We start from the raw sequence: 27,819 nt of genomic DNA, 5'->3' as shown, positions 1-27,819 counted from the left end.
AATATTAATTATAATATTAACAATAATAAAATAATATAATATAATATAATATTAATTCATTTTCGTATTATAAAAGAGTAGAAAAGGGTATGGGTATACATCGTGTTACAGTGTTTATATACTGTGTGTATATAGATCACTAGATCTCCAACGATCTCTGAATTCGTGCAAGCGCACCCTAGACGATTTATAATCAATTGATACCGCGGTATCGTTTAATAAATAAAATAGACTGAAAGAATTGCAGTGATAAACAAAGATATCGGTAGAATTCACGATAATTGTGTCACTGTTGATCCTCTTACTAATCCTTTTACTAATCCTCAATCAATAGTTGCAAAACGAACTAGATGACTATAGCGAATCGTTTAAATTATTATTACGAGTTTTCATGTTAACAAGATCCCTATCAAGCATTTCAGATAGTCAAGAAAAATATCCCTTAACTCTTTGGGGCACGCTGGGACTAAAAGTATCTCGCCTTTTTGATGCACCGTAATGCATGATGGGACATTTTTAGTCCCACCTCGAAATATCGCAATAGCTGCATGCGCATAGGTATATATTTCGTCTTATTTACGTAAAGCAGTTGGTAATACCTTCGACAAATGTTATAAATATATTCGCTTGTGTTGACAATATTCAACATGCCAGTACAGGTTCATCAATTGATATTATTACTTATTTATTTTGTTAGTTAATTTTTTACTACGGTCATTTTTACTACAACAATTTCGACATGGTATAAGGAAGATCCAGTTTAACACAGAAAGCAAAATCAATCTATGAAGTATTATTACACCATGTATGTATATTATACCATATTTTATTCCATCTGTTATAGATCATCACTTACACCAACTATGTATCATATCATTTATGCTCAAGCCTCATTTTGCATTACGTATTACGATATTATTACTTATTTATTTTGTTAGTTAGTTAGTTAATTAATTTTTCACTTGTTTAATTTATTTATTTACCACGAAAACCACGCACCTCTCAACCTTCCATCTCCAATGAATCTTCTACCAACACAGCCAATAAATCTCATACATAACTCCAATCTCAATAGAATTTATGTTAGCTAATGGTACATCCAAATGCTTGAAAGACGTTGCACATCCCGAACTCGAAGAATTTTTAGAAGAGCTCAGAAGTGAGTTGAATAGTATACTGCATTGGCGTAAATTTTCATACTCGTGTCAAAGTCTATCGATTGAACCAAAATTATCATTGCCTGGACCAATAATATCGAATACGGGATCTGAGAATGCGGAATATCGAATACAAGAGCTGAGATTGAAATTGATACTAATTGCAAGTTGATACTGGAATGGAATTTCAAAATTTCTTCGTATCTTTGTTATTTTTGCAAATTTATTAAGAAGAAGGGGAATGCAAAATGTGAACTTTCAAATATGCTTTCTTCCTGTGTGAGTTTTATAAGGAGAGTGCAAGTCCTTCGGGTCATTGACTTAATTGAAATTTTATGGTTACTAACTAGACTTACAATTAGTTGAAATTTTGCTGGTTTGTAGATTTAGTCAAGCAGTTCAAGGAAATGTACGATTATAAGGGCAACTACTCGATAGTTTTCGAGAAATTTATGATTAAAGCTTTATTATTCTTAACTAGAGATTTCTTCTGAATAGTTATCGATAATTACCAAATGACATTGTGGTCTAACAGCAACATCCGAAAATTGTCACCAGCGTGGGAACATTAGGTCACAACGACACTTGATAAATATTCGAAATAAATCTGTAATTAAGGCAATAATAAAACTCTAATCATAAATATCTCGAAAACTATTGAGTAGTTGCCCTTATAATGCTCTTATAATGATATATTTTCTTGAACTGGATGACTAAATCTACAAACCTGCAAAGTTTCAACTAAATGTATGACCCCTAAGGACTTGCACTCTCCTTGTTGGTCTCCATAAAACTCCATTTCGTGGCTCATGTTTCTATGTGAGTTTGATCTTCTATCCTAGATAAACCTAGAAATAGATGAATTCAAAATAGAGAGTGTAGATAATTTGTAAATATTTGTAAAATTGCTATAACACTCTTTTCCTCGTCGAATATTAATTTATTAAAATAATTGTATCTCGATCTTCAGCATCGTAGTATTTAGTATTTGATTTTAATTAAGCAAATTATTCGAACTTAATTAACGTATTTGCCAATTTATTTCCAATTCGTCTTCATAAAACTCCATTTCGTGGCTCATGTTTCTATGTGAGTTTGATCTTCTATCCTAGATAAACCTAGAAATAGATGAATTCAAAATAGAGAGTGTAGATAATTTGTAAATATTTGTAAAATTGCTATAACACTCTTTTCCTCGTCGAATATTAATTTATTAAAATAATTGTATCTCGATCTTCAGCATCGTAGTATTTAGTATTTGATTTTAATTAAGCAAATTAATCGGGCTTAATTAACGTATTTGCCAATTTATTGTTTCTGTGAATAATGTATTATTAATGTATATATGTGTATTTACAATAATGTATTAATTATGTATTCTGCATTATATATTTGTATTAGTCTACTAATTATCATAAATGTAATAAATATGTGTAATTATTAATAATAAATAGATTAGCAATAAAGAATAATACTCAATTTTGTGAAACATATTTATTCGCTGTTTTTATTAATTGTATATTAAAACATAACTTGGAACTTGGATCTTCTGTCTAGTTGTTTGGTAAACAAATTAATTACACGTTCAGAAGACTTACATATGTACATTAAAGTGCAGGGCTGTATTCACTACGAAGCACATTAGGAGCAAGTTGGGGCTCCTTTATGAGACTACATTTTAATCTTTTGCACTCGAAAGTTTGTACTATCAGAAAATATACCAATTCGAAGCTTCCTAGCTACAAACTCGATGATATTTTTCACGATATCTTGAAAAGAAACTATGTACAAATTCATATTACTTTTACGTTATTTTTATTGTAATTTTATTGTGTACTTTATTGATTTTATATTATGTAAATGTAATAATATAATATAATAACATAACAAACGTGTTTATATTTTATTCATATGTGTCATTGTTCCTCATTCATCATTTGTTTCCAAAAAACAAGTTACGTCATTTAAGTGCAAGAGGTTAAAAACTTATTTTTCACAGACAACAACATGAGAAACAGCTTAGTTATAATTGTAAAATAAAATACTTATTTTTAAACATTGCAGATTGCTTCGATATAAAATATAACGTTTGTCTTCGTCATGTATTGAATCGAATATAATGGATTCGATTGTTTATGTCGATGTTGCAGATATATTTGCTAAAAATAATGGCAGAAAAAGTATATCTGCTTACTGTCTTTTTCTTAATTTAAATTTGAACAGAATCATTTCGATATTGTTTTAGTTAAATTTATGTATGCTAATATCGTGTTATCTTTATTCTATTAAAATAATTATTATGGAAATGTCTCATCCTATTTTTAATAATTCGGTATTATCTTTTTTCTATTAATTTAAATTTAAATTACCGTTATACTTTTCTTAATGCAAATATATATGTCATTTTTATTTGATTAAAATAAGCTATCATAAAGTAAACAGAAAATACCTTATACTTATTCTTTTGAGACTTCGCTCGTGGTCTCTAAGGTACATATACGTCCCTGTTACAAAGGTAATACTTTGTTTCTCGGCATTTTTTTTCTTTCTTTTTTTTGATAAATATGCAATCCAAATACTGTATCGAGTTTCGATTAGACTTGATTGATTAACGATTTGCTAATCTCCATCAAGGAAGTAAAACTACGTACGTACCTAGCATGATTTCGGAAGATCTATGACTGGTAATAGTCGTTACGAATCGTTACTCCGTTCATTTTTAGATTTCCATCATTTTCTGTGAATTGAAATTTGCAAAATTGCGATATAGAAAGAATGACTCGTCATACGATGTACGTATAATCGGATCAGCTATAGGTATGCCAAATTTTATGAAAATTGCTGAGAATTGACAGAATTATCGTGAGAAATATATCGTTATTACAATTATATATAAAAATATATTATATTATATAATCTTTTATATTCATAATATATAATATATATATTAATATTAGCGTACTTTGTAAATAATAAACGCTTTAAGCTAAACTGCTAAACAACTTAAGTTATGGCAGGTAATGAGTATTTCTCGCTGGAAGACTCCTCTCCAAGGGCTTAAATTACTTATTCGTTTAAATTACCAAGCAAGGTCGGCAAAAATCGTTAATTACGACGTAGATATGATCTCATCTATTTCAATTTCTGTCCCGTTAATCACATTTATCGCCATGGTTCATGAGTTAAGCTAGTAGCATTGCCGGCCATATTTTCACATTTTCTTCCACCATAAACGAACTCACCATAAACGTTACTCTGCCTCTTTCGATAGTTATTATTGTCTTAATAGCGAAACTGTTATGCTATCGAATATCATCTGAAAGCTCCTAATTTTACGTAAATTGAATAAACGTAGATGCAAATTTATCGATTTATAATTATTAATTAATAATTAAATTTATATATTATAATTATATAAATTTAGACATCAAACTGTCAACTATAAAGCATATCAAATCTAATTAAACGAGATGAAAGAGGCAACTTGAGACTTGTGCACTGTTAAAGAAAGCAAGAGGAAGCAAGAAAAATCGATTGATTTATTATTTAATTATTATATGTAGGATTGGATTTGGGTGGGTTGACTAAAGATAGTATTGTTAATAAAATGGCTTCTTAATAAAATAAAATAAGCTTACACATAGAATGACGACTATGAAACAAGAAAGATTCGCTATGGGCATGTTCTTCTGATCTTTCTTAGACTGACTTGGACTTCTTACATACTCTCTGGCTGACACACTGACCGACATTCTTTCGACCCCATAGTCATTTCCAATCCTACATATGTATATATACTTGAACTACTACCCTGTGATTTTGAAGAGTTCTCCATATTGTTTAAAATTAAGTCAATTCATTTTCGATAATTCTTGACCTGCTCTAGATTAAACGTTCTTAGTTCTCAGCTACGATAATATTGAACGTAGTCAATTGGTTAAGCAAATGCTGATCAGATAAATATGTTATTCAGCAATACTGAAAAGAAAATAATCAAAACGTGAATGTGGTATACTAAATTTGCAATTACTGCTGCGGTGTTTGGAACGACAGTTCCTGATTGCAGCCACGGTTCCCAGGTGTTGTTTCTTCTCCTTGGATCTGCTAGCCAGTCAACATGCACCTTGGGTTGCCTCACTAGCACACGGCTGTAGTGTTCCAAATAAGCATCCAAGTCACTGGCAATCTGGACAAAAATTTTAGCAAGTTATACAAATATATGAAAACATACGAAATTATATTAAAAATCATAAAAATATATTAAAATATGCAAAAATTACTGTTACGCGGTGCATATGGAGTATCCCGCCTTGGCATCGCTAAATAAGCCGTGAGGTCGGTATTTCCAAGGTTTATAACACGATCGGAAAGACAGACTATTTTAGAGTCGGGCTCTAGGTATATTGGGGGGCAATGAAACTAATATTCTTTCAAATCTTCATTTTGCCTACACTCAATAGCCAAAGGACGTGTTATAAATCTCGGTAATTCTGAAGGGTCATCTCGAAATCCCGCTAAGGGTAACAAACTACCGACACATTGGACCTGGACGAATACCGTAACCCTTGGGAAAAACCCATGACCTCACGGCCGCTCAAGAGTTATCCCACCCTTGCAGGAGAAGGCACGCCAAGGGCGCATGGAAAGTGTGATCACGACACTTAGGATGCCGCTGATTGGGAAATTAACATTTTTCTAAACAACCAATCAGCGCGCATCCTTGACATGCCAAGGCGAGGCACTCTGACTAGCGGAAAAAGGTCAGTCAGTAAAATTGCAACTTTCAAACAGTCAAACTCCAACCTTCAAAGAGTCACACTCGAACTCTCAAACTACCACGTTAAAACCTTTTACTTCATCGCGACTCCGAAGAAAGGAGTAAGGTGGAAACAGATTAACATTCGGGTTGCCGAACAACATTAACAGCTCTAGATCGTAAAACGTCTAGAGCACCCCACAAGTTCATAAAAAGGAAATAACTTCGATACATTCGCGACGCGTGGGAACAATGACTGTACGTGATTAATTTTGATATAATGAAAGTTCGATCATTTGTTGATATAAATATTTCATATTCTAGAATAAGTTAACTTTAATTGCTATATTACTACTTCTATTGATTGCTGCAATTGCTATGCATTACGAATAATTTATGCTATACACTTCCAGTACACATATACTGGATAAGATATATGTACATATATGTGTATAAAAGACACATATACGAGTCGAATTATCTATTTTCAATTTCATAATCTGTTTTAGTACTATTTCATGTGGTATTTGTGAATTTTCAAATACAACTGACCATTACATTAATAATTTTTTTAATTTTTGGAAATATAATATCGAATTGTTGTAAAACATAATTTAGAAAATAATTTCATGCAGTCTGATGATAAAATTCTAACTTATCTACTTCGATAATCCTTATGCGTCATTTTACTGACTTTCTTTCTGACATAGATAGATTATTTCTCTTACAATTGCCATTAAATACGAGTAAATCAGGTTTTTACCTAATTACTACAGTTTTATCAGTTTGTACTACTCTTAATGACTTTCGTACATTGCTTCTAGATAATTTACCATCGAAAAATTGGATTTTTAACGTGACATTGTTGCACCTTGGGTAAGAAAGCATAGGGTCATTTATTTTCTATGTGTTTACATTATAAGAATCATTTATAAACATTTTATAAAGAAAAATATTGTAACCACCTAATTGGTTTGAACCTAATTTAATTCATTATAGTATTGTTTTGTATGAAACGATGTCATGTGGTAGATCATTGTATTTGTTTTGATAATTATATTATGAATAAAGATTAAGATATATGAAATTAGAATTCTATTTACAGCAGTTGACTTGACTTTAATTACCTCTCCTATCACTATAGCTGCAGAAAAATTATTCATGCTACATGATATTACAAAAATCAAACACTTTTTACAATAATATTTTTCCTTCTATATTCTATCTTTTTCAATTAAAAGAAACACCCTGTATATTGTTGTAATATGGGAGTAATTACATAATTAGTTAAACAATTAATTTACTGACGTTTTTTATTATTAATAATAAGATAATTTAAGATTACTAAAAGTAATTATATAAATTTGTGTTGTCATAATTTATAATATTTTAATTAAATTGAAATAAAATATTTCCTTCTTTAAGTGACATTCACTGCGAATAAATAATACTACCAATATGAGAGTAATTACATAATTAATTAAACAATTAATTTACTAACGGTTTTTGTTATTAATAATAAAATAATTTAAGATTACTAAAAGTGATTATATCTATATAAATTTGTGTTATCATAATTTATAATATTTTAGTTAAACTGAAATAAAATATTTCCTTCTTTAAGTGATATTCACTGCGCATAAATAATACTACTATGATTCGATGTGGAAAAAAGCAGTCTGGTCATGAATTGTAAATTAAGTTCAGAGACTGAAGCAAGGTTAAGTAATTCTCACTGTGTCACTGTGTGTTCGGTAAATCACTTAACACCAAAGTTTCAAATATCTTTATGCATCTAAAGCTAATTAAAGAAATCAACCTATTGCAAACAGTTAAACTTATTTCCATTTCATTAGAAACATACGATCGTGAAAACAATTTAATAAAATAAATAATAGATGATACTGATAACGTTGCAATTGTACAAAAAGATAATTTTAAAAAGAATATTTTTATTATTGCCACAATTTTTATAACTATTACCTTTTTCTCTGTATACATAAAAATCATTTTTACTTAAGTATACTTAATTGTATAATTAAAATAACAATTACTCGCATACTTAAAAAAAATTTGGACAAGATAACGATATGAAAAGAAAGTATAAACTGCTTACCAAACATTTCCTATACCTCAAACAAATATTTCATAAATATTTAATTCAGCAAGAAATTAATAAGTTAAACAGTACGTCAAAAGTCTCGAAATTTAAAATCCAAAATAAAAAAGAAAATTAAAAGATACCTAATACTCTCTACACATTTAAAGAGAGCTGTAAATTTTACGAATTTTGTATTTCGCAAATATTAAATAATATCTATGTATTAGGATTAAGCAACTTTTAAAAACCGATCTAGTTGTTCGCGTATTAAAGTCGCGTTTACATTAAGCAAATTTTGATCAACCATTCGCGAGTCAACCAATTTTAAATCGTTTAAAATCGTTCACACAAACGCAGTGTCAATCAAGTAAACAGGATTTAGGTTTGGTTCAGGGTTTAGGTTAAAATTTAAATTAAAATTTTAATTATAGTTAATCGAATTATACTTAAACGCCCTAAAATTATATTTAGCAGATGACTGTGGCAATAAATGTATTGCTTCACACAGTAAACATCATAAATGATAAAAATGTCAGAAAATATCGAAACTTTAATATAAACCTAAGAATTGAACAAAGGTCGTTATATCGCGTAGTGTAAGCGCGGCTTAAACCCGGCTTAAGAATTTCAACTTTGATTTGTTGTCCATTTAAGCTACGAGTGTTATAAGCTGTTTATCTGCAGAATTATTACGAATAGTATCAAAATTCATTTGTAATCTAAGATCGAATTCGAATTGACACGTTGACGTGGTTGCAAAGATACGATAATCAAAATGGTTAATCAACAATGGCTGCTAAACAAATTTCTATTGTAACAATTCATAATATTTTTATTCCAGTGATATAAAACGTTTCCTCTTCTTTGTAAACGTCCCTACATTGTACACATCATAATCAGACTTCTGATAAATATCATTTCTGATAACATTTATGATATAATACATGTCATCGTATTACATAACCTATAATTGAAGGTTACCTAGCAAACAATTACAGTTATGAAATAAGCGTGCGATAATAAACACATAATATTCTCTAAGTGCAGAAAAATGTACAAACGTATTAATTTTCAAAAAGTACTGTTTACTCTTCTGAACAACTTTGACATGACAAATGTTTTATTCGTTGATAGTAGATGTCCTTCGCTAAATGTGCACCATGCAAATAGAGAAGAATACGTAGCAGTATATTACGTTTATACGTAAGTATAAAATGTATGAACGTTAATCAAACGAATTCAATTTATTTCATCGTTGCAATGACAACTTTACCAGCTGAGACAACATAAGGACATTCGAGTTACTTACCCTAGAGTACGCCTTGACGATGTTCTTCGTCTCGCATGGGTCGTTCACTACGTCGAATAAACATTCCGTGACATTGCAAGCCGTCACCATGTGGTTATAATACGTGTAATCGTGATTGCATCGAATCTTCGCATTTAATCGTAATTGTGTCATCGTACTTGGTTGTGTCACAGGACCACCCAAGTGGTAGGTGATACTCTGAGAGACTGCACTTTTTATTACCATCTCTTGGTACGACGCGTTCCCCGTTGTTCTAGCGAAATTGCCATAGTATCTATCGTAGAAACCGTTTTCGACAGAACCTTGAAAGATATTTGAAGAAACTTTCAATATGTTTCATAACACTAAATTTATTAATACTGGAACTACCAAAGGGTCAGAATGACTTCCGGACATTTTATTTTTGCAATTTCCTAGAACATATAAATACTGCTTTTGACAGATCAAAAGGTAATTGTTTATAGTTAGTCGTCTTCCTCGTACCACTACAATTACCTTCATTTACGTATAATATATGAGACGTTCACTGCACAAATCGATTAACTCCACTTTGTTTCACTGCACAAATCGATTAATTCCACTTTTTGAAAAATCTTAAATTTAAGTGTCAAAGCACTTAGTATAGTTATAACCTTTTATATTTATAATAACTTTCCCTGATAATTAAGATGAACACCGTTAAACGACAAAAATTTGTTGGCCACTGAATAATAAATAATTTATTTCAGAGGCCACTTTGATTAACTCCGTACTCTAATGTAAATCGTTGCAATAATGCAACTCAAATGCACTAGCAAGTCATGAATGATAACGGCGAATTTTTTAGTGCCGTCTTATCAGAATTTAAGTAAAATTTAGTAAAATTTAAATTTACTACTTTTTCCACTTGCCAAATCGATTAACTCTTCCAGTAACATAAAAATGGTAACATTACTAACGATTACCTTTTGGCTATTTTTTCTTATAAATTTTATATACCGTTAGATGAAAGTTACATTTGTATTTATGCATTCTACAATATTTATTTCGATTTAAATTATAAAGGGAATTTTAAAAAACAATATACATTATTTCATTGCATTCCTCCACTTTTTGTTTTATGGAGTTAATCAATTTGTGCAGTGGACGGATCATATGTAGCTACTCGTTATAGATTGACAGTTCTAGTGTTGATATATTTGCCATGTAAAAATCACTAGAGAAAAATTCGAACTAACCAGTAGGAAATAAATCCAACATAGATTTGATAGCAAATCGTCAAATAAGTATACAGTATGTTTGAGAATATCGTGATAACATAGTACCGGTATAAAGTTATCAAATAGGTTATGTAACAATAATAACCAAGCAGATATGAATCTAGTACTGAAATCTCATATACTATATCGTTGGATACCATTTTGAAAACAAATCGCAAATCGGCCATTGCCAACAAAAATAAATTATAAACCGATCAATATTTTCTAGAAACAAATGGAAAAGTTATTTTGGGTAACAAAATTAAGTTGCATAGTCCCTACGGAGAGGTGAAACGTAGGTTAGAAAAGTATAAAAGCAGGATCCTTGACGACCAAAACAGAGTCCTTAGAAATTAATTGTGACTGGTACGAGCGTGAGTCGCTCGGTATTGGAAAGAGAGTTAAATTAGAATGTGTTTCTGTGTGTTTTCGTTATGTTATCTTGGTGTTATTTTCCTAAATTAAATTAGTTTTATGAATATTGTATTCATGTTATTCTGTTCTTGTTGTTCTGTCAGTTTTGGTGTCTCAAAATCAGTTTATCGCCATCCTAAAGTATCGATGTATAAAGTTTGTACAATATATTACTAATAATTTATAAAAATATTAATATTAAAAATATAACCTTCGAAACAGGTATTTAGAAGTGATTGCTCACACGGAATGTAGCTCACAATTTTATTTTGCTAGCATGACAGTTACCTCTCAATAATTTGAATCGTCCATATATCGCTCCCTCGGTTTTCTGAACTTCGTCGATATTTAATAAAAGTTTCTCTCTGCCAACTCCACGTCCTTCGCTAAGTACACACCATTGATCGATACCGTCGATCTCGCCTAAATCCCGCAGGTCTCCACCGGCTACGGAGTAAAGGGTTGGCAACCAATCTGTTATGTGCATCAACTGATTCGAAACTCGGGCTGTTTTCTGCAGCCTCGTCGACCATAATGCTGCCACTCCTCTTACGCCTCCTTCGTATAAAGTATATTTCATCTATAATCATAACACCATCAAATGTAAGTACTATGTTGTATACCATTACGTTAGTTTAGGGTCTATGTACGGGGCAAGTACATACAACCTAACCTAACCTAACCTAACCTAAGCTTCAAGGTATTAAAACAAACGGTGACTGAGAGCCACTGCTCGAGTACAAAGATGGGATTATAAGAGAAATACTGGTCTGATTGTTGACCACTATCTTCGTAGCATTAATGGCAACGTGACGTCAAATCCACTTCCTATCGATAGTGGTGACTTGACGTGAATTTTCTAGGGATTCAACAATTTCTAGGGATCTTTCTGGTTAAATCTCTCGTAAATGAAGTAATGACGCAATAACGATCGCAATTTTATGAGTTAACCTCCAAGTGGTGACCACTATGTTCCTAGCACTAGTGGCAACGTGATGTCAAATTCACTTCTAATCGATAGTGGTGACTTGGCGTGAATTTTCTAGGGATTCAACAATTTCTAGGGATCTTTCTGGTTAAATCTCTCGTAAATGAAGTAATGACGCAATAACGGTCACAATTTTATAAGTTAACCTTCAAGTGGTGACCACTATTTTCCTAGCACTAGCGGTAACGTGACGTCAAATTGACTCTCTGTCAATAGTGATGACTCGAAGTTCAATTGACTCCGTATTGCTAGTAGTGACATAATGTCAATTCGATGTATCCTTAGGTACCTAGATTTTGTAGGTATACTACTAGATAGATCTCGCCACTGACGATACATTGTCGAGTCAATTTGACTTCGAGTCATCACTATTGACAGAAAATCAATTTAACTTTAAGTCATTACTATTGTAGCCAGTTAATCTGACGTACATCATCACTAGTATTAGGAGTTAACTTGAAGTACGTCACTATTTTAAGGTTAAAATATCGAGTAATATGTATTGTACATCTGCTTGAAACTATAATATTATTAAACTATGATATTATTATTATAAATAGAATTTTTACAAATAGTATTGACTACGTAAGATAATAATATACATTATATACCAAATAATAGTGTATATTTTGCTATAAGTATAAATATAAATAATATGTCCGCTTAAATGGCCAGAATTCAGGCTCAATCATGGCCATTTATACCTTCATTTTACAGTAATTTCTAGGATACAAATTAAAAACGATTTGTCGATATTATAACACACTCTCTGTGATCAAAAATAAAATATTCAGTGCAAATTTTTGTATCCCCGAAATATTTCCACTTGCAATGACAAAATATTTAAATACGAAATTTGAAACGAAAAAAGAAATCAGATTTCGCGTTTTTAAAGTCAACAATACATCAGGCATGAAGCAGAAATTTTATCTGTACAAAAATCTCGGTATCAACGACAAATTTATGTTATTTGCTCAGTCCTGGTGACTTTATGTTGTAAAAATTCCACCAATTTGCTCGAAAAATAAAGAAGAAGAATACGTAACATCGACAATCGATTAACTTTGCAGCAGTTTTACCACGAATACTCGAGTAAAGAGATTACTTTAAGTCGCACATGTACTGATAATTTTTGTTTGACCGTGGACTGCTTAAGTGGACAATTCGGTCAAATGGATGGTCCACACGATTAATTATGTTAATTCACCTACAATTGAATAAAAGCACTGTCTTAACGACGTGATCTTACCCCTCTGAAGGGATAGTTCGAGCCATAATTCCTGTATCTACCGACCGACGGAGCTCCGTTATCGGTGAGGAACAGGATCACGGAGTTCCTCAGCATTCCTTTCTCGCCTAACGCGTGAACTACGCGTCCCACTGACTCGTCCAATTTCGACACCATTTCTAAAATAATAGAACAAGCATGTTCGATTACACGTGAATTATGGGATCGTAAAAGACAAATACGAATTAAGATAACGACACTTCTTGGCGAGATAAACCTTGTACACCGTCGTCGATTTAAATTTTATCTTCCAACTAAATTTTATTATATTGGAGTTACATGCATGACCGTGACAATGGTGTTCCTACCTGTTCCAAGTGGTTGGATTTTTCTTTTTTTTTTTTTTGATGAATGAAATGGATCGGAATTTTTCTTTAAATTAACGGGAACGTCTGTCATATTAGGTTTCTTATTGATAAAAATTTTGTTGTATAGAGTATGTAGATATACAGGACGTCCCAGCAACGGTAAAAACAAAAACACGTCCAAAATGAAAAACAAAATTTTTTCATTCAAAGCTTCGAATTTAATTCGTCTTAATTTTTTGGATTCGTTTGATATAATGTGCATGCTTCTTCATTCGCTTGTGATTCATTAGAGGTAAGATATAGAAGAATAGTGTTTGACATGGTTTCTACGAAGATTCTCATGATCCCTTTGTATACATACTTGCATATCTACTGCGATTTGGTTCACGAATCTGTATGGTATCCCTGCCATATTCGTTTCCAGGTTGCTCCAGGGGAGCGTGGACTGCGAGATGCGAAATCTGAAGATAAAGAGGTCTACTGATTTCGTGATCTTCTATGATACTGATCGCCTCTTTGGTGAACAAATCTGTCGCATACTCGCGTTGCATTCCATGAGCTGGATCGTCTCCACGATGCATGTCATATCCACTCATGTTCTGGGAACACACAAATAAAATATTATTATATAATTCCTATGTAATATTATCGTATAATTAATTTTATTTTATTACTTTAAATTAATTAAATATATTAATTAATTGATATGACTTATACGTAATTTCGTTTACATTGCTCAAACTTATAATCCTGCGACTAGTATAAAAAGAATGTGAAAATGTGTATATGTTATATATGTGAATGATGAGATCTATTGAGCGACGACTTTGGCGTCGATTTTTACATTGTCCAAATTCTAAGTAAACAATGATATATTAATTAATAACAAATAATAATAAATAATATTAATTAATAATTATTAGTGAAGATAAATTGTTAAAATTATTAGTAATTTACAGATAATAACTGTATCTCCTTTTATTATTGTACAAATAACAAAGGATTAAAAAAGATGTCTAAAATGTGTAGCAATCTGATAATAAATAAATTCAGTATGCCCCTAATGCAACCCCTTCATACCGCGATAATTCCTTCAATAAGATATACAAGGATAAATATTTAAGAGACATACCCCCAGCGCCATCTATGATTTTGGACTCGAAGCTCGGAAAAGTAATAGGAACATAGAATGCGCGAGGAGGTCGTCTAAACAAAGATGGCGTGAAAGACGAGGACAGAAGATGGTTAGAAAAGGACAGAGAAGTACCAGCAATGAAAATTAACAAATTACTCTGTTTCTATGATTAATTTATGAACTTTTATAACTGCATCGCACAGAAGAAACTTCGGACAACATTCTCATGTAATATTCATGCATAATTTGATGCTAATTAATTTGTTTATTAATAATTATTTAATGGCGTACGTGATTTGATAACAACGATCGCCAAGTATGTCAGTGAAAATATTTAATTATGAACAAAACTAGGAATAAAATATGAACAAATACGATATGGGAACATTCCCAAGAATATTGTTTTCATAATGCGTTTATGTAATTCATAAATTATTTGCACAGAGGAGAGTTATCAATGACAAACCAATAAAATAATAATTATTAATAATCAATTAATTAACAAGAAATTTATATGCAAAATTATATTGGAAAATTTCTTAAGGATTCATCTTCACGATGCAATTATAAAAGTTCATAAATTAATTACATAAATCGTGTAATTTGTTAATTTTCCACTGCCGAATTGATTTATTAAAATGTATTAGGGGCACATAACCAGAGTTAGTAACCTATTCAAGTAAAATCAGTGCCATCTATGATTTTGGGCTCGAAGCTCGGGATAAGTAGCAGGAACACAGAATGCGTGAGGAAGTCGTTTAAAACCATGTAGCGTGATAGACGTAGACAAATGATTAGAAAAAGACAGAGAAGCTTTAATTCGATAATTTCCAATTGACTTCCATTTAAATACGAAAATTATTTTTAAAACATGCAAGGAACTATTATTAGTTAACATGTTTCTCAACTATGAATTTAATCTAATTGAAAATTGAAATATGAAAATATATTGTTCCTCATAATATTTAACTCACCTGGTTCGAATACTTATAATCGTAATAAGAAATATAGCTATTGTAAAATCCAAGGAAAGAATCGAAGCCCCTGTGCCTCGGCGTGTGTTGAGGTGTATGGTACCCCATGTGCCATTTCCCAATTAATTTCGTGGTATATCCTAAACCTCGCAAATGTTCCGGTAAAATTTTAATATTCAATGGAAGACCACGTGGTTCACCACCACGAATTCCAGCTCCTTGCATCCCTAAATAAATAAACAATTTCAAACTATATTATTTTGAATATGATTTTGTGCAAATATTCGTTGAATATTATACATATACTTTAACAATATCGGCAAATATGTATTTAATTTCAAACAAATAAATCTGTCTCGTATGAAATAAATTTTAAGAAGTTTAAACGTATAAATTTAACTAATAAATACAAGGTAGTCATAAAATTTTGTAAATCACGTTGATATGCTTTAGGTGCTTTTCATCAAAGTGTATTTATTGGTTGCTTCAGTTTATTCTTTCAACAAATGACTTCAAAATTGTTCATTATTGGAATGTTTCATATAGAATTAAGCTTACATCAAGAGAAATAGGAGCAAGATTAACAATTGCTCATTTATTATTATATCTTTCCATGGCTAAAGTGAAATTTATGACTAGACTAACCAATTGTCGATAACATTATTAAAAAAGAAAATTTTTCGTATCTATTGCAGTTATAATACTAATAAGTATTTTAAATTAATACTATTAAATAATATAGAAACTATATTTAGAAATAAGCTTTTAAAATTCTCTTCTTTAACATCAGATTAAAATTATCGACCGTAAATATTTTAAGATTAGATGCACTTACATTTTGCCTAAATAGAAATATTTTTTTAAATTAAAAGTGACTTTTTTTTTAGTAAAACTGTATCTATCTTTTTAGTTAAACGTAAAGTCAATATTAAATTTATATTAAAACAATTTTATCGACTTATAATACATTGATCTCTCAAGACCATTTAAACACATTAAGAATTACATAATTATTGTGAATGATCATTTATTATTAGTAGGTGTATCTTCCTATGTAAGAATTAAAATGGAATAGCCTATATTTGAAGTTTCTTTCACATTGTTATTTCAAAATTAACATTGATATATTACTTTTCCAAATTTTGAATTTTGTGAACAAATATGTATCATTTATCAAATACTATTTTATCGACAATTGATATCAATTTTATCTACTTTATTTTCAAATATACATACCAATACGTATCGGGTACAGTCCAGTGAAAAATGCTATCCTAGATGGCGTGCTTGTCGGTAATACGTTGCGTCGATGTTAGGGGTTGGTATCTGATCCGATCCATGAAAACCAACATCGTCCCACCCCTACCAAACAATGTAAACTATAAATCCCTTCTCGTATCATTATAAAAAAGGTTAACTTCCCATTTAGGATTTAAAATTTATATATAAAATTCATATTTTATTTTATATAATTACATATCGTTTGCATGTGTAAAAACCAGTGATAGGGACATTTAGCAAATAAAGGTAAAAATTCAAAAGTAAAACTGTTATCGAGCATAGATATTCTTTGATTAATTTTTCTAATAACATGTATGTAAAAGAAAATTAAAGTATAGATACATCAAGAATTTAAATTTATTACTATCTTTATTACAACCAACTACTTTATTATAAGTTTTTTATTTTCTTTTAAAGTGTTGTAGGTGCTTTTAACTGTCTCGAGATACGAAATGTGTTAATCGATATGTGGATTGAAACAAATACTGCAGTGTTTGAATAGGAAAACAAATATTTATGGTCAGATATGCAACAAAGTATACACAAGATGTGAGAAAAAATATTTCAAATTTATTTTCATATTTTCTATAAACATACTTATACGACGAATCTTTTTTAACATTCCAGGTATTAAAATCATGTAACCTTGGGATAAATTATGTTTATTCGTTTATGCACGAAATGACAAACGATTATATAATAAAATATGACGGCATAATCTTTGTAATTGATATGTCGTGGTGGAGAAGAGGGAAATTTTTGTTTTCCCGTTAATGTGAGTCACAAATACTAGCATCCTTGTTAGATACGGGGGCGTAGGTAATTTTCAAGCTACGATAATTGCCTTAACTAAGGACAATTTTAATTCAAAACGCTTTCGTACTACAGATTAATCATAGCGAATTAAGCAAAGTGGGTAAGCATAAGTAATATAAAAATTGTTACAATTTGCATTGTAAGCGATTTCTTCTTCCTTCATGTTGAACTAACGTAAAATTTAGGTTATAACGCTAGAAATAGGTTAATTCATTTTTTACTAAATTATTTATAAAAACGTTCTAAAATCCTTCAGCTTTGTACGTATCTTATTTTACACTATAGGTAATTTACATCTTTTACACACATTTTAAACGAAACTCGTTAATTTTTAAATTCCTAGAAAATTATTCAAATTTTATACTTCAGACTTGCGTCGTTAGTAAGCAATAAATATAATTTATAACTGCCTATAAAGTAAAAAAATGATTAAGATAACATTTATTAATTTTCCTAGAAGTGTATTAATCTTACCAAATCGTCTGCCATGAACACGATAATGTGGGGTGCCGGTTCATCATATAGGCCAACTGTACAGTCGATGAATAACAATAGAGGTAGTAAAGACGTGCTAATCCAAGTAGTGGGAAACCGACGCATTCTTCGCAAAGGTAAACGATAGAATGGAACGATAAAAATCCAGTGAGAAGTAACCGAATATATAACACAAGAAAACACTCTTTTTTTGGGCACTTTCAAACACAATTCACTAGGAAGAATGATCAGAACATTATGCGCGATGTTTACGAGATACCTCCTGCGGAACACAAAAGAATGAGGAACAGAAATAAACAGGTTTATATAGCCCACCCACGAAGAAGCTTGTCATGAATGGACCACATGAAAGGGAAGGGAAAATACACTAATAATTACGGCAATAAAGGAGGTACGTGTTTCAACTAGGTTGCTTCTCATCTTACATGTTATCTTCCGTACTTATGTAATTGTCTATCTGCGTACGAGACATTCTGTGTCGAATAATTTCCAAGCGTAATTTACATTATTTTAATAAAATTAAATAAATATTAACTATAATGGAAATCATGGAAGGAATATTCAAATAGATTCACGAACGTTTGAAAAATAATACTATTCGAAACTAGCGCCATACAATCAAGGATGAAATTAAATATATGATTGTCATACAAGCTTAATGAAACCATTGTTAATGTTATGTCGAATTTTTTATTTAACAATCTGGTACGTAGGTTGTACTTTAGGTTGTACCAAAATGAAGAACTAAACTAAAAATAACAAACAAGTAAATTTAATTCAATCAAGAGAATGTTTCAGTTCAAGGACGTGAAACGAAATTACGTAAAAGAAAGTTCGGAAAAAATGATAACAAACCTTAACGTGGACACCGTGTATATCCAAATAAAAGAGCTTCACAAAATTCTTCGTTGTCTCATTTCGAAAAGAACTTCATTCATCTTTTCCGCATTATCGATTGAGTGAATAATTTGATGGCTCACTGAATGTACACCCAAGAAAACTAAAAAATCTTCTTTGCATTCTACTTGAATAACTATTAGTTTCTTATCTAAAACGATACTTTACATGTTAAAAGAAAAACTGTGCTTTATAAAAGTTTATAATTCTGCTTTATAAAATTAGAATTTCATAACCATGCATCTAATAATATATAAATATAATAAAATTTTAAGATTATAATTAAAGCATTAATTGGAGTATTATTGAATCATATTGGAATATTTTCAGATAGCATGACATATACAAATATTATTTTATATAATATATAAGATATTATATAATTATTATAAAATAATTGACAAAATGATAAATAAAATAGTATATTATTTTAACAATTTGTAATATTGGAAAACCAAATTATCTTTTTTATTAACATCTAAAGTATCAAACAAACTAGAACATGTTAATAATTTTTATTTGATTTTATTTTATATATACTGTAAATATTACATTCAATGAATAATTAAAAATATTTCTACTATGAAACTTAATAATGAATAAATTTTCATGTTGATAGACAAGGTTTAAAGATATATGCATAAATAGTCAACTACTTAATTTCTAATGTTCATTATGGTGCAAATTTTTCATATTTTCATGTTTATAATTAGTACTTTTTATTTACATAAGCTTTTATAAAAAAATTGTTTTTAGAAAAGATTATTTGTTATCTTATTGCATATATACAAACTTATTTTTTATGTGACAAAAATGTATTCACAAAATTTATACAAATACATAAATTGTTTCATGATAATTATTCACAAAAGTTATCAAAATTATATAGCATTTTTCAATATTTACAAATTACAAAATTACATGAAGCAATTTACATTGTACTTATTCTGCATTACATAGCCAGCATACAACTGATCTTATGATAACTAATCATATTGTATAATCTGTACACTAAAACTTAATTCTATTAATTATTTAAATGTTTGAACAATGGTTAAATACTAAATTTTCATAGAATGTGTAATTATATACATTCTAGTCTGTTAATAAATGTATATTATAACTAACACTGCATTTTAGAAAAAAGATTAAAATAAAATAAATGAAATTATTTAATTTTATTCAAATTTTCATTTAAAAATTTTATGTAAATCTTTGTATTGCATCATGATCTTGTATTTTTTCTAATGTATGGAGATTATTCCACCACAGTGACAATTTATGTTTAAGGATTAATTTGAACCAAGGACTTAGCGGAGAATTGAGATTTTTCACGAAATCGTTCATTTCTGGCTGTGATACCCAACGAAGTTCACTAACTTCATCTGGATTTGGATCCAATGTTACATTATCTTTTTGTATAAATAATACATAATCTATTTCATGTTCACCCCATAAACCATCCACTGCTTGATAATGAATTCTTGTTAGATATAAGAAATCCGATAACAGAATTTGTGACAAAGGAATCCCTAATTCATAACTAAGTCTTCTTCGTGCTGCTCTACAAATTCCTATTGCCTTATGTTCCTCAGTTTCTTCAGGAATTTCAGCTAATGGATGACTACAACATGTATTTGTATAATGGTTTGGAAATGTTATCTACAAAAAAATATTATTTGATATTAATTCAATATACTTCTTAATACAAATATAAAATTTTGTACATATAATATGTGCTTACCTTATTAGCAGATCTTTTTTGCAATAATAATTCTCCTTTATTATTGAATAAGAAAACACTAAATGCTCTATGAAGTAAAACTTTTCCATCAGAATTAACAGTATGACAATCCCTTTTTGTAGCTTCACCAAGGGGTTTGTCAAATGCATCAACAAGAATACAACGTTCCTCTAAAGCAGCTTGTTGTAAGGGAGCTGGTTGAGCACTTCCAAAATTTCTCATTGTAGATGTTAAACTTCGTGCAGCAGCACACACTTTTCTGATCACTTTAGCCATCACGGTACTATATGTTCCTTTTAAAGAGTATTCAAGAGTTTAAAATGAAATACATTATACATGTAAATTTTTTTACAATACATATGCCATGTAAAGTATAGGTTAACTAAATCAATGACCTTGAATTTTAAATGACGACTTCAGTACAAAACGTTTAACTAAAAATGTAAGAAAGATACTATATAGAAAAACTTTCTTTTTAAGAAATGCGGCCACACTTTCAACACATATATTACACAAACCTTCTTTTCTGACGTCATAATATCTTCTTCTGAATACGCAAGTTTTTTTAACATACCATGAATGCCATCAACTGTAGACCAACCAACTCTTTTATGCTCTGAACATTATTCATTCTAAAATCCAGAGCGCGTGATGGTAGAGTTTTGAACTACTTATACCATAAGATTTATTTTTATGATATTAGAAAAAAAAGATTTACAAGTACGATATTTAATGTAGTCAACCAAAATAATCATTTGAAGGTAAGTTCACACAATGTAGACAACAATTGAAAATATTTTATTTCTATTCTTAAATTATTATGATCATTTTGCTATATATTAAATTAAATGATTTCAAGGCCACAAAGAAACATGTAGGATGATGTTATGTTACGAAAGTTATAAAATTTTATTATGAAGACTATACACGAAAATCTTTTATTACTTATATGGTATACTATTAATTATATTACTTATAGTATATTTATAGTATACTAATATAATTATATATTATTTGAATCATAATAATAGATAGTCCTCGTTGCTTCTCCACTTCGATCGATCGAATCGCTTCATGGGGTAGTTAAGTAAGTTTTGGGATATTCAATGTGTCTGCAATAAAAACCATTATATAAAATAGTTATTATTTCTTTAATGTGTTATTTATTGTCTACTATTAGTTGTATTACTTATAGCATACCAATATAGTTATATACTATTTGAATCCTAATGATAGATAGTTCTCGTTGTTTCTCGACTTCGATCGATCGAATCGCTTCATGGGGTAGTTGAGTAGGTTTCGCGATATTCAGTGTGTCTGCAATAAAGACCGTTACATAAAAAAAGTTATTGTTTCTTTAATGTGTTATTTATTGTCTACGTTTCGATATAATTTAAGTCATTTTACATCATCTTATTAGTTTATTAGATAAACTGCGAAATGAGTGAGAACGCAGAAATTACTGGAGTAATATCGCCAGAAGATGCAGCCAGTGCGGAAAAATTGAAAGAAGAAGCAAATGAATATTTCAAAAGTGCGTTTACAAAATTTTCCTATAAATTTGTTTTTCTGATTTACTTTCCACTTAACCACCAAGTTAAAAAATATTTATAATTATCATTAAAGCAATATAATTTAGTCACGTGTACATTTAAAACTAACCCAACTTTCGTAACGTAAATGATCATTAAATTATCTAGGAATTCAGTTATCAGAGACTTAACATTTAAAACATTTATACTGTTTGTCATATTGTTATTACTGGTCTATCTTAAATAATTATTTTTATTTATGATATCTTTCGGTTTAAATGACATTTATCTTTATGTAATATATTTTACTTTATCTGTCAAATTTTTCGTACTCATTTCGTTTTGACAATGTAAAAATCTTTATATAGCATAATCGTTGTAGCAAAATAAAAATTAATTTTTTCTGCTTTTAGTTTATATATTTAAAATAATTAAAAATTAATTATAATTGTTATTTTGAAGTATCTTATTTTTAACTACATTTTTTCCCCTTTTCTTTTTTTTTAGATCAAGATTATGCCAAAGCTGTAGTACTTTACACTAAAGCCATAGAATTAAATCCTACAGTGGCACTTTATTATGGAAACAGAAGTTTTGCATATCTAAAAACAGAATGTTATGGTTATGCACTTAGAGATGCAACAAAAGCTCTTGAATTAAATAAACATTATGTGAAAGGATATTATCGTAGAGCTGCAGCTCATATGTCACTTGGCAAGTTCAAACTAGCTCTTAACGACTACAAAACTGTTACTAAAGCAAGACCAAATGATAAAGATGCATTACTTAAATACACAGAATGTTATAAAATATTAAAAATGTTAGCTTTTAAAAAGGCAATTGCACTAGACGAAAATAAAAAGAACATAGCTGATACGATTAATTTAGAAACTATGGGTAAATTATGTTTAATCTGTTATGATTATAGTTATGTAATGAATTGGAATATTGCTAAAAGAATTTCAATATGCATTTTTATATTTTATAGCTATTGAAGATGAATATACAGGTCCTAAACTTGAAGATGAAAAAGTTACATTACAATTTATGCAAGATCTATTAAAATGGTATAAGAAACAAAATAAATTACATCGTAAATATGCTTATAAAATTCTTTTAGATGTAAAAGCATGGTTTATGGCACAACCAAGCCTAGTTGATGTTACAATTCCTGAAGATAGTAAATTTACTATTTGTGGAGATATACATGGACAGTACTATGATTTACTTAATATATTTGAATTAAATGGATTACCATCAGAAACTAATCCATATGTATCCTTTATAATAGTAGATATGTTATAATATTACATTTTAAATTTAAAAAGATCTATTTATTACACTTCAAATTTGTTAAGAATAATACATCACTGGTATAAGTACAATTATGTCATATGTTTCTTAACAGTTACATAGTTATTCAATGGAGATTTTGTAGATAGGGGCTCCTTTTCTGTAGAATGTATATTCACCTTATTTGGATTTAAATTGTTATATCCAAATCACTTTTTTATGTCTAGAGGTAAGTTTTTATGATTCTATTTAGATTATTAACATATTATATATATTCCATATAAAATATAATGTTTAGGTAACCATGAATCTGCCACAATGAATCAAATGTATGGATTTGATGGTGAAGTCAGAGCAAAATATTCCGCTCAAATGGCTTTATTATTTACAGAAGTTTATAATTGGCTCCCTCTTGCCCATTGTCTTAATAATAGAATACTTGTAAGTTTATATTACACTGAAAAAAGAGGTTTAAAATTTATGTAACTGTACAATGATGTACACATAAATTATATAAGTTTGTGGATTTCATAGGTAATGCATGGTGGTCTATTTTCAAGAGATAATGTTACATTAAATGACATTCGAGAAATTAATAGAAATAGGCAACCACCAGAAGAAGGATTAATGTGTGACTTGTTATGGTCAGATCCCCAACCACAACCTGGAAAAGCACCCAGTAAAAGAGGTGTTGGTGTCCAATTTGGTCCTGATATTACACAAAATTTTCTTACCCTAAACAATCTTGATTATATTATAAGAAGTCATGAAGTAAAAAATGAGGGATACGAAGTTGGTCATAATGGAAAATGTATTACCGTATTCTCTGCTCCAAATTATTGGTATGTCAACGTGTATTATTATTTTGAATTTTATTACAATATCGATCTTTAATGTAGTCACACTGTATATTAATTTTATTTTTTATATATAGTGATATTATGGGTAACCGGGGTGCCTTTATCACACTTTATGGCAACGATCTGGTACCTCATTTCACATCATATGAAGAAGTGGTATGTTTCAAGCTAATTCGTAGTTTCAATCATTTTTAATTGTACTACATGAGTATATTCTTTTCTTTTTAGCCTCATCCAGATGTAAAACCAATGGCATATGCTAATTCTCTATTAAAATTGTGCTAGTGGAACATCCTAGGTACTATTGATAAATAACTGAATAACAATAACGGAATACGAGTAGCCCAATCAAAGTGTGCGTAATATATTTGATACCGAAATGGAGGTGAGAAATGCTTAGGCTTCTCCAAAACAATAAAGTACTGTATTCTTTCTAGGAACAAGAAAATCTTCTGTATCATAATAAATTCAATGAAAATATAATATTGATGGGTACAAAAATGAAAAAAGTGTGCTTGTTTTGACAACTAGTGAACAAATGTATCAAATTTTCTTGTCTACGATAAGAACAATGCCTCATTAGCAATTTGTGTTTCATTGTAATGTAATGACGCAAAGAGAACGTTTTTATTTTGTACCCTCAATTAAACCACCTTATTCACTAAAGATATTAATGTTCACGCACAAGCTGAATAAATGATCTCAAAGATCTCAACAGATTAACTTATATTCTAATATTTACGAAAGGTGCTGAACATGTAATGAACACACCTGTTATTCTTTTAATTTGTTCTTTAATGAATAATGGTGGTACAAAACAATAATTATAAAAGTATCTAATACATATGCAATTTAGCATGACTATGTAGTACAATTTTCCAGCCAGTCACTATTTATCACGTTATTTGTGATGAATACTTTTTTTACAAATTTAACGTGATTGGAAGGATTTTTTTAATCTAACATTTTGTTTTTTTGTTAATAATAAACGATGTTTATAATGTATTTAAAATTTATATTGTTTTTCTTCCAAAAAAAAAGAGACATTGTACCTTATAAAATAAGTGGAAAAATTTCTTCTGCTAAATTATTTCGATTTTGATGATTCACAGTTATAAGTTTACATCTTTTATCTGCATGAAGTCTCTGGAATAATGATAAATATCGTTGCGGTACCTTATGTATTTGAGGTATTGTTGCAATTATAAAAGGTTTGCTTGAAGTTCCAAAAAATAATTCTATTATTTTATCATGAAATTTCTGGCTAAATAACTCCATTTTCCCAACTTCGTCTATTATTAATATATCCTAAGGAAATAAGAAATTAGTGACTTAAATATAATTATGTAAATATGCATGTAATATATAAAACTAATCTGCTTACTGCTTTGGAATCAAAGATAGGTAATGCTGTTGCTTCAAATTCATTAAGAAACACATGATAGTTTCCCACTCTGTACTTAGAATATTGCGACTGGTTTATTACATTTCTGTTTACAAATAGTATTATTTGAGATAAAGAAAATTAAATTTTATATATTTACGAATTAATACTAACTCAATTCGTGCCAATGTTGATCTTTTTTCATGATTTTTCACCAATACAACATCAAATCCAATTCTGCTATTACTTTGACCTCGTACTTCTTCAGTATAAAATCCATTAAACTTATAATTTTGTTCCTCCATAATAGAAGCTAACTTTTTACATAATGTAGTTTTTCCTATGCCTATACATAATTGTAATTAAATCAAAATTACCATAAACTTCTTTTACATATAATAAATTGAAAAATTAACTAAGAAAATATGTTTCCTTTCTTTTATATTAATTACATAATGTTGTTGAATTTACACATGCTATATGCCGGTGATTTAAATTAATAAAACAAGAAATATAAAATAATTTGAACATTAAAGATATGTAAAGGTTAGTAATGAGTGATTTTTGGAACACCTCATAATTTTTAAAAATCGCGGACTTACCAGGAGGTCCAGTAAGAAGTACGCGTGAAACTCGCAACGTGGCGCCGGTATCCATGCTTCTTGTTTTTCTAAGTCGAAGTTGTAATCGTGAGTGACACTTGCACATAAAAATAAAACATAAAAAATGATTGGAAAATAGGAAAGAAATATTTAGATTTAATATAATTATATAATTAAGAATATGTGTATTAAAGATATTAGTAAGAAATTGAAGGAGAAAAATTGATAAAATTACCGCAACGTGGAGCCGCTGACTAGCGATCAGCTGATCGTGCTCGAGTAAGACAATCTGCTCGGGTGAGTTGAAACGGTTGTGTGTATGTAGATATCTACATACTTTGGTCGCGTTCAGAAGTGCGTTGGTGCGTGATACGCACCTCGTGCGGCCTATGTTTGTGTGAGTTTGTGAGGCGTATACTCGCGACACGTCTGTCACAGAATAAATATATAAGATTGACTACGACAAAACTTATAATAGTTTCAACCTATAACAATCCCGTAAATTTGATTGCGCCACAAATTTTCCTATTCTGGAGGTTTCTTCGTTTTTTTTAGTACGTGAAATATCTTGTAATATAGTGAGATATCTGGAAGATATCTTAGAAATTAAATTAGTATCTTAGAATCTTGAGGTGAACGAAGGATACTTAACCGAAGAAGAGAATACGGGCGTTAGTTACAGGATACATGGAAGAAAGGGACGAAGGGTGAAGACGACGGTTCTATCCGTTTTCGTATACATATCAGTATCTGCAAAGAAGAAATGGCTCGTCCTTCCGATAGTAATCCGCTTTCGTATCTCATCGCAAGACAAATCGACGACAAAGTCGATTATTGCAAACGTCTCGTTAACGCCAGGTTCGAAAATTCCGACAATCTGTTCAGGAAAGATCTACTATCGCATTATGGATGCGTTAATGCGATTGAATTTTCGAATCAAGGGGATCTTCTCGTTTCCGGTAAAAAATTAATAATATATTCAATTTATTTCGTTTTATACGGTATTATGCCCGTCGTCTTAGAAAATTAAAGTTCGACGGAAAATTGAAACCGTTTAATCATCTAAATAATTGTACAATTATGTAAAACAAACATTATATTTTAGATATATGTTTTCATGATACATTAATCATAAGATTAAAATAAAAGTATAATGTGATATCAAAATATCTTACTATTAATTTAACAGGTGGCGATGACAGAAGAGTTTTGTTATGGAAAGTAGAGCAAGCAATACAAGATGTAGG

At 29.8% G+C, this 27,819-nt stretch overlaps 6 protein-coding genes across 8 annotated transcripts in view; 2 read left to right on the top strand and 4 right to left on the bottom strand.

Moving 5' to 3' along the window:
• LOC108551522 (arylsulfatase I) overlaps positions 1-18,562 on the bottom strand; it is a 28,337-nt gene extending 9,775 nt beyond the window's left edge. Inside the window, 9 exon segments of the mRNA XM_017905726.1 lie at positions 5,188-5,343; positions 9,324-9,625; positions 11,264-11,555; positions 13,213-13,370; positions 13,921-14,158; positions 15,669-15,895; positions 16,905-16,970; positions 16,973-17,030; positions 18,240-18,562. Coding sequence (XP_017761215.1) covers positions 5,188-5,343; positions 9,324-9,625; positions 11,264-11,555; positions 13,213-13,370; positions 13,921-14,158; positions 15,669-15,895; positions 16,905-16,970; positions 16,973-17,030; positions 18,240-18,365 — 1,623 coding nt within the window. The 5' untranslated portion in view covers positions 18,366-18,562.
• Positions 18,563-20,360: 1,798 nt separating this feature from the next.
• Idi (Isopentenyl-diphosphate delta isomerase) lies at positions 20,361-21,496 on the bottom strand. Of its 2 annotated transcripts, none has more exons than XM_017905746.1 (3): positions 21,420-21,496; positions 20,902-21,194; positions 20,361-20,819 (listed from the first exon to the last, which is right to left on the bottom strand). In XM_017905746.1, exons 2-3 carry the CDS (start codon positions 21,175-21,177, stop codon positions 20,361-20,363), a joined length of 735 nt encoding a protein of 244 aa, XP_017761235.1. In that variant the 5' UTR covers positions 21,178-21,194; positions 21,420-21,496. The 2 variants fall into 2 exon arrangements, with proteins under 2 accessions (XP_017761235.1, XP_017761236.1); XM_017905747.1 differs by having other exon boundaries at positions 20,902-21,335; positions 21,420-21,486.
• A 100-nt stretch (positions 21,497-21,596) lies between these two features.
• PpD3 (protein phosphatase D3) lies at positions 21,597-25,462 on the top strand. 2 transcript variants are annotated; one of them, XM_017905743.1, is made up of 9 exons: positions 21,597-21,662; positions 22,322-22,435; positions 22,941-23,330; positions 23,422-23,708; positions 23,850-23,955; positions 24,025-24,167; positions 24,261-24,568; positions 24,661-24,742; positions 24,815-24,970. In XM_017905743.1, exons 2-9 carry the CDS (start codon positions 22,342-22,344, stop codon positions 24,869-24,871), a joined length of 1,467 nt encoding a protein of 488 aa, XP_017761232.1. In that variant the 5' UTR covers positions 21,597-21,662; positions 22,322-22,341; the 3' UTR covers positions 24,872-24,970. The 2 variants fall into 2 exon arrangements, with proteins under 2 accessions (XP_017761232.1, XP_017761233.1); XM_017905744.1 differs by lacking the exon at positions 21,597-21,662 and adding an exon at positions 21,936-21,988 and having other exon boundaries at positions 24,815-25,462.
• The window catches only part of LOC108551538 (collagen alpha-1(I) chain), a 17,223-nt gene continuing 11,586 nt past the window's right edge, over positions 22,183-27,819 (bottom strand). The window contains exon 7 of the mRNA XM_017905745.1: positions 22,183-22,218. The gene's annotated coding sequence lies outside the window, so the exon portion shown is untranslated. The remainder of the gene's footprint in view (positions 22,219-27,819) is intronic.
• LOC108551521 (cancer-related nucleoside-triphosphatase homolog) lies at positions 25,640-26,627 on the bottom strand. The gene is made up of 4 exons (XM_017905725.1): positions 26,573-26,627; positions 26,145-26,316; positions 25,971-26,076; positions 25,640-25,894 (listed from the first exon to the last, which is right to left on the bottom strand). The coding sequence occupies exons 1-4, from the start codon at positions 26,625-26,627 to the stop codon at positions 25,640-25,642; spliced, it is 588 nt and encodes a 195-aa protein (XP_017761214.1).
• Positions 26,814-27,819, top strand: part of LOC108551540 (DDB1- and CUL4-associated factor 5) — a 4,528-nt gene continuing 3,522 nt past the window's right edge. The window contains exons 1-2 of the mRNA XM_017905748.1: positions 26,814-27,531; positions 27,762-27,819. Of these exons, the coding sequence (XP_017761237.1) occupies positions 27,336-27,531; positions 27,762-27,819 (254 nt within the window). The 5' untranslated portion in view covers positions 26,814-27,335. The remainder of the gene's footprint in view (positions 27,532-27,761) is intronic.

Source organism: Eufriesea mexicana, unplaced genomic scaffold, assembly GCF_001483705.2.
Source record: "Eufriesea mexicana isolate 0111107269 unplaced genomic scaffold, ASM148370v2 scaffold4395, whole genome shotgun sequence".
Lineage (NCBI taxonomy): Eukaryota > Metazoa > Arthropoda > Insecta > Hymenoptera > Apidae > Eufriesea > Eufriesea mexicana.
Note: the sequence above shows the minus strand (reverse complement) of the source record. Positions and strands in the feature narration are given on the sequence as shown.